At 32.9% G+C, this 8,093-nt stretch overlaps 1 protein-coding gene across 1 annotated transcript; it reads right to left on the reverse strand.

Moving 5' to 3' along the window:
* Positions 1-1,299: 1,299 nt before the first annotated feature.
* Positions 1,300-6,976, reverse strand: LOC139512790 (uncharacterized). Its single transcript, XM_071300706.1, has 3 exons — positions 6,843-6,976; positions 4,835-4,976; positions 1,300-2,956 (listed from the first exon to the last, which is right to left on the reverse strand). The coding sequence occupies exons 2-3, from the start codon at positions 4,968-4,970 to the stop codon at positions 2,373-2,375; spliced, it is 720 nt and encodes a 239-aa protein (XP_071156807.1). The 5' UTR covers positions 4,971-4,976; positions 6,843-6,976; the 3' UTR covers positions 1,300-2,372.
* Between the last annotated feature and the right edge of the window lie 1,117 nt (positions 6,977-8,093).

The raw sequence follows: 8,093 nt of genomic DNA on the forward strand, positions 1-8,093 counted from the left end.
GGTAGTGTTTTACAACCGTGTTGATTTTTTTTCTATAACCTTTTTCTGTACACAAGAACCGAAATCGCCCTTATGTTGGTCTCAGGCGATAAAAGATATGTTCCAATTGTCTGAACATAAAGTGTTGTTTTTTTCTCGATTGTGACATCTTCGAATTAGCTTATCTTATTTGGTGACTTTGTTGAAAGCATCTATCCCATTAAACTTAAAATAAAGAATACAACAGATACAGTTGTGTCTGCTTCAGATATTGACTTACATCTACAAAGGGACACGGATGGTCGGTTGAGAACAACACTTTACGACAAAAGAAATGAGTTCACCTTCCAAATATTTCGCCTCTATTTTACGAATTTTACTTTTTTAGCAAGCCTTTTTTATATTGACAGACAATATACATATAAATAGAAACATAACGTCAATATACATAAAAATTGAAATAAGGCTACGGATACGCAAAATAACATTTAGAACACATGATCGTAATATCCAATGAAAACAGTAGAATGCTACACAATATCTTATATATTTTGAGGATTATCTCCTTTTTTTAAAATTGAAAACAACACGTTGTATAATTTCATGCGTCCTAAGCGCTTTTCTGAATTTACCCTCATCAGGAACGCTCAAAGCCAAATATTTGAAATCAGAGGATGTATAAGTACTGAAACCATTGAAGAGCTATGAGACAAAAATACCTAAAACTGATAGCCAAATTTATCTAAAGTCAACTTTGCCTGAGGGAGTTGAAACCTTAGTTTCTTAATAATTTCAAAATTTATAAACGGATAATTTTAGAAAAGTTTGTTAAATCATGTCAGTACCAAAGTAATGACTACTGAGTTGATGATACCCTCGGAGATTGATAGTCCACCAGCAGAGGTAGCGACCCAGTGATGTAAAAAATTGAAAACAACACGTTATATAGTTTCATGCGTCCGAAGCGCTTCTCTGGATTTACCTTCATCAGGAACGCTCAAAGCCAAACATTTGAAATCCGAGGATGTATAAGTACCGAAACATATCTGGCCATTATTATTTTATTGATACACATCCTCATATACTAAATATATTGTACAATGGTGTTGAGATTCATCAATACAATCCAGCCCATTAAAATTTCTGCCTAAAATACTCATAGACTGATATACAGACAAACGTACGCGGCTGATTTCTTAGGGGAATCATCTTTTGTTCCGTAACAACAAACACAAATGATGAACACGTACTTTGTTTAAATAAAACAACTATGTCTCATTTTTATAAATGCATTTTAATTGCAGTAATATATTTGCCATGTGAAAAAATCTAATATGATACATACTAGCAATCAAACTAGAACTTACAGACTGAGACAAAGAAGACAATCATCAAAGTTCATCGGATTACTAGTTATACTATGTTTCATCTTATTACCAATTATCAAGATAGTAGCAACTCACTCTTCTTTGTTTATGGATGATATGCCAGACTTCCAATCGAACATTGATTGTAATAGCTTAAATATTACTGTTCCACGTATCATTTGGTTATTCTGGGATAAAGGACCAAAACTGGCACCAAAGCTGCAACAGGCTTGTATGAGATCGTGGGAAATACAGAATCCGGAGTATGACACAATACAACTTAATCTTCTGACGGCCGAGAAATTAATAAAGCGTAAGGAGAACTACAAAGATGATGTCTGGAATAAAATATCAATTCAGGCGAAATCTGACATAATACGAGTGGAATTATTAGCCAAGTATGGTGGTGTATGGGTTGATGCAACTGTACGATGCAACACACCATTAATATATTGGATTGAACACATTACTGCAGTTTCTCATTTCTTTGCCTTTGAAAGAACAGATTTATATATAACACCGGCCGCTCGACCACATATAGCAAGTTGGTTTATGGTATCCTCAAATTGCTCGTATATAGTTCAAACATTGAGAAAAACCATACGACAAACATGGGCAAAGCAGCCAAATCCATATCAAGTGTACGGATATTTCTGGTTACATAAAGTTTTTCTTTATTTGGTTAAAGATGATGTGACATTTTTTAATGCATATGCAAAAATGACTTTTTTAAGTGCAGACGGTCCACACTGTCGAGAAGAAGGGACTTGGAAAATGAACAAGATGACAGCAGTCAAGTGCAGAAAAAAATATCCTAACTTTGGAATCTAGTAAATCGTCAGCTATTCTAATTTCTTAATGTTATAATTTTTCAAGTGAAATTATTGAAATTTTCTGAAACCCAAGCCTACATACAAAGGCAAATAGCTGCTTTATTTCCTAATATTTTGCGCATTTATAAACCTTTTATCGAAAAATCCAGAATCATTTACAGTGTTAGTGGTGCATTGTGTTTTTTATGCTTTGTTACACAAACCAATATTTTTTTAAAGGACCATTGATGCAGTCAACTAATACTAACAAAGACATTGTTATACTGATAACTAAGACTCCAACGATGCCAATGTTTCTACTTGAACTTCGATGATCTTCTGCAGACTTCTTAGAATTTTTATAAGTTGATGTTTGCGTTTTGTCTATGTACAAATCCTTTGTTGCTATGGCAATTAGTTCTTCCTTTGTCTTGTTTACAACACTAACATATTCGCAAGGACAAACACATTCAGAAGCACTTGCTGTGTCTGTGGAAACTTGGGTCCAAATATCTGTGGAAACTTTGACCCAAGTGTCTGTGGAAACTTTGGTTGAAGTGTCTGTCGTTCTTTTAAGCGTAAATGAATCAACAGATGTCCATTCAGCCGATGACGAAACTGAAGATCGCAGTGATGAATATGCTTGATCTCTGTGAGATGATTTGACTGAAGACAAATCTGTTGTAGTGTCAGCAGGTGATGTCAGAGGAGACGACAAATCCATTTGTGTCGAATGCTTTAAATCTGTTGTAGTGTCAGCAAGTGATGTCATAGGATGCGAAGATGTCGTTATTTTTTCTTGAAATGAAAAAAAAAAATACAAACGAAATGATTAAGATATTTTCAAATCAACTGTAAATGATATTTAACTATGGGAAATGTTGAGCGTCATTTTTGCATTCCTATTTATATATCTATTCTATATGAATTTCTTTCTTTCAATTCACATTTCAGTGTTTTCTTTGCTACATTTTACCTTCTATTCATTTCAGATCCTTCTTGTCTTTAAGTAACCCGTCCTTCTTGTCTTTTATTTCGGTTATTAATTTTGTTTGTCTTTTCATAAAAAAAATTCTTTAAGATCATGGTTTTGTCTGTTTGTTTCAAACTCATAATTGATGATTGTCATCTTGGTATTGTTCCTATAAATGAAACTCGTTTTTTTAAATCAAAGCGTATATAAAGGCAACAGTAGTATACCGCTGTTCGAGAGCCATATATCGATTTAGAGAAAACACATCCGGGTTACAAACTAAAACTGAGGTAAACACATCAACTATAAGAGAAAAAAAAGGAAACAACAGAAACACTGAAGTGCAACAAAAAACCAAAACGATAATGCAACACACAGAAACGAACTATAAGATAACAACTGCCATTTTCCTGACTTGGTACAGGACATTTTAAGAAAAACATGCTTTTGTCTTGAAGCAGAAAGATTTGGTTTACTATAAAAAAAAAAAAAAAAAAAAAAAAAAAAAAAAGTTGTGTATTTTACCCATAAGACTGTACTCGCGAACAATTGGCATGTTTTAATATGCATGTTTGTGTTTCTTCAGTCGCTTCTTCGACTGAGAACTGGTATTCCTATGGGAAACAAAAATGTCTTTCCACTTGTTGACTTATTAATTTATGTTTTAATGAGGCAGACTTTACATAAATGCTGCAGAAGATAAATGGAAAAAACTGCACTTTCCACTATAAAAACTATATATTTTTACTAAATAATTCAACAACATTGACTTTTCTATTCAAAAGAACTTGAAATAAAGGAAACCACTTTTACAAAATAAAGAATTACACATATATAAATAAGTCTTTCTAATATCTTGACTTGCAATTAGAAATTGATAATGGGGTCAGTTGATAACTATGGAGTATTAGTGTTACAGATATATTCGAATTGTTGCAATAACAAACCTGTCTCATTTTTCTCGATTCTGACATAACCGAAAGCGGATTTTGCACTTGCTTGAGCCACACGAGTTATATATTGTGATATAATCAAAAGTGTTATAGGTCACCGAGTCTGTTTTAAAGCTACAGATTGTGAAAAATGACACACTTTGTGAAGATCATACATAGAAAACAAGCAAGAGTATAAGATAAAAATAAGTTAATTTTTACAATACAATATGAGAAAATAGCTTTGTGTGATATAAAATAACTCCTAAATTCTATAAAGGTTGGAAAATTGAATGTATAAAATCGGAATATGATACATACTTGACAGAGCTATGGCAAGCAATGTTGGAATCGAGCTCATGAACTCGACGAGCAACTCTGTGTTTAATGTATTTCTTATTTGGTATTTTTTTCTGGATCGATAAACTGTGTTTGTGTCAAGTAGATGTTCCATGTTGATTGTTTTGATTTTGGTGCAATGCATAAAAAAATAAAATCTGACCTCAATAGATTTCGTACATTTGAAACCAAATTTTTAATATCAATAGTAAAAAGCCTTATCGGAGTTTTGATTCATACAAAACAAAAACATATAACGAGTATCTTTTTGTGAAGTGTTATACTACAGGATAAACTCAATATCATATATAACGTTCATGTTTTGTTCTCTATATTACGATTGGATTTCCTCTTTCAATATACTTGGCCGGTATCGTCTAGCTTATTATCGATTAAAAATATCATTATAATTCTGATGTGATATTGACATACCGTAAAAGATCTCATATACAGATAGTCGATAAATTCCTCCACAAATCTGTGTTTCGTTACCATGGCAAGGCATATCACAGTCGGTTTCGTTAGCTTTCGTTATCTTGTCACCTTTAACACCACAGTAACATTCCATGCCATTCTGAAAATGTGTGTATTCCTTTGAACATATTTTTGACATTTTTTTCAACATATATTATCTGATAATTATAAAAACAAGACTATCATAGAGATTAAACCGTTGGTTTTCCCGTTTGAATGGTTTTACACTAGTAATTTTGGGGCCCTTTATAGCTTACTGTTCGGTGTGAGCCAAGGCTCCGTGTTGAAGGCCGTACATTCACCTTTAATGGTTTACTTTTACAAATTGTTATTTGGACGGAGAGTTGTCTCATTGGCACTCACACCACATCTTCCTATATCTATCAATAAGAAAACTCTCCCTAAAGTTAAAATGACCTAAGTGTAAACAATAATAGGTAATAATTTGTCCTTCATCAATGAGACAAACTAGTTTTCTAAACTCAACTATCGAATGGCCCCACAGCAAACATGTTAAAACAATTCTAACGAAAATACGAACGACCTAGTTTGAAACAATTCAATTTACTAAATAAACATGACAGACAGTACCAGGAACAACAACAGGACAGGCACACAAAGAATGTGGCTTGGTTAACCATATTTGAGAACATTGAACGGTCTACCTAATAAAATTGAGAATGGAAATGGGGGTGTGTCAAAGAGACAACAACTCGACCATAGAACAGACAACAGCAGAAGGACACCAAAAGGTCTTCAATGCAGCGAGAAATTCACGAACCCGGAGGCGTCCTCCAGCTGGCCCCTAAACAAATATATATACTAGTTCAGTGAAAATGAAACTGGAACATTAGTAAAACACAAACTGCAAATGGTTTATATTAACTCACTAGATCGTTACAAAGAATACAAATAACTATCATTAAATCAAAGACACAAAGCACAGGCATAAGATTACTGGCAGTTACTGAAAGCTAGTTCAAAGCCAATTACACATAAACAATAAATCAGTGTTCTCCAAGACTGATATTTTAATTTACATCACCACGTCTGTACGCTTAAAAAATCGAATGTTTACAGACCGCATGATTAATTTTTTCTCCTCATTAAAGCCTTTCCTGTAACTTTGAAATGAATGATAGCAATAAAAGGCTGTTGTTTTGCTTTAGATTAACATGTCTGATATGTATAGAAATTGTATGTCTTGAAGAAATACACAAATATAATTCTGTTTCTTTGTATAATAATCAGTGACTTCACATATATGAAGAATGTATAAGTAAGGTATTTTCTATTTCCAGTTTGCTAAATAACGCATATTTTTTAGTGATTTTTCTTATTTTTACAACTTTCTTCCCGATAGTAAATAACGAAACGTTTAACAAAAATGTTATTTTTGAATATATGTCCTGCTATTTGTATCCCCCATTTTTGTCGATAACTCATATGGATACTCTGCAACAATTATTTTATTCGTATTAACTTTTTTATCCAAAGTATATTAATGTTGACGATCTATTAATGGATAATTAATCATGTGGATCATCAAACAATTACATTTTATTATGACATGGTATCAGATGTGGTCGTCACATGCACCCAATCATCAATTGATTCATAAGTAAATAAACTCATCATATCACCAGGATTCAAATTTTATATTAACGCCAGACGCGAGTTTCGTCTACAAAAGACTCAACTGTGACGCTCGAATAAAAAAATGTTAAAAGGCCAAATAAGAACGAAGTTGGAGAGCATTGAGAAAAGTTTTGCCAAATACAGTTAAGGTAATCTATTCCTGAGGTAGAAAAGCCCTAGTATCTAAAACATTCTACTGTTACTCTCACCTACGTCGTTCAATCTTTGATAGGTAGTTGTCTCATTGACAATTATATCATATATCAATTGTGAAATTCAAGTGTCTGGACCTTGAATTTGTATACTTCTATAAAGTGTTTATAATTACCTCAGTTCCTGCATAATTGTAAACTGTAAATGCTGCACAGTGATCTACACAAGCGTCATTGCTTACGTTATTGGATAACCAACGATTGTAAGGAAATACTCTATATTGGCCATCTTCAATGCAAGCCACATATTTTGACGTATATACTTAAAATTAAAAGAGAAACTATATTTAGTTTACAACAACATCTACAATTAGAATTGCAATTGAGAGCAATAGCGGATGTCACCCTGGTTGGTCAATTGCCACTTAACAGCAGCCAATTCGAAAATTTTCATCAATGAATGAAGATGTATGCATAACAAAAGATATTTTGGTATGTTTTAATTTTATTCAATTAAGCTGTTTACATGGTAACGGCGGTCATTTGGAAAACACCAAAGTTTAAAGTCAAGTCTACATATGCTAGGGAACATTTGTTTTAAATTCTGTAGAATTTGGAGCATTTTTTTTTTTTTTTTTTTTTTGCTGTTTCCATGGTAACGGCCGCAATTTTAAAAATTCCAAAATCAAACTACTGCTGCATATCGTGCTTCCCATAATTATATATCATTATATAACATTTAATGTTCCTAGATTTAATTTAACTAATGTTCTAGAATGTTCCATGAAAATTCACCCCCCCCCCTCAAATTATGCCAAGGAGACCCCCCAGTTGAAATAAAAATGTACCATGTTGAAGTGTACACGGGTCCCTTTATGATATATAAGTTTCATATAATTTGGAACACATTTCTATTTTTCACATTTTTGCTGTTTCCATTGCAATGACAGCAATTTTTTAATTCCAAAGTCAGGTGCACAACTTCACATGGTGATTAACATTATGTTATAGTTCCATCAACATTGGTCCATTTAATTCCGAGAACTAAGCTGGACAAAAAGTGTGGAATAAGAATAATAAACTAGAATTGCCATTGCAAGCAATAGCGGATGTCTCCCTTCCCCCTATTGCCACTAAGCGGCAGCCATTTCAAAATTGTTTAACAGTGAATGCACATATATGCATGGCAATACATCTTTCTGTAAATTTTCAGTACATTCAGAGCATTTTAGAAAATTTCACATTTTTGCTGTTCCCATGGCAACGGCAGCCATTTTGAAAATTTCAAAGTCAAAAGTCTCATCTTTACTTGCCAGTTAACAATAATATCTAGTTTCATAAAGTTCAAAGCATTTTATTAAATGTTTGACTTATTTGCAGTTTCCATGGCAACGGTAGCCATTTTGGAAATTCAATCGTCAAAAGTC

The sequence above is a fragment of the Mytilus edulis genome, chromosome 2 (assembly GCF_963676685.1).
Source record: "Mytilus edulis chromosome 2, xbMytEdul2.2, whole genome shotgun sequence".
NCBI classification, from domain to species: domain Eukaryota; kingdom Metazoa; phylum Mollusca; class Bivalvia; order Mytilida; family Mytilidae; genus Mytilus; species Mytilus edulis.

Coding starts and splice junctions, on each gene's coding strand:
- LOC139512790 (XM_071300706.1), bottom strand. CDS start 4,970: ATGGAATGTTACTGTGGTGTTAAAGGTGACAAGATAACGAAAGCTAAC. Junction 2,957..4,834: donor TGTATATGAGATCTTTTACG/GTATGTCAATAT, acceptor TTTCATTTCAAG/AAAAAATAACGACATCTTCG.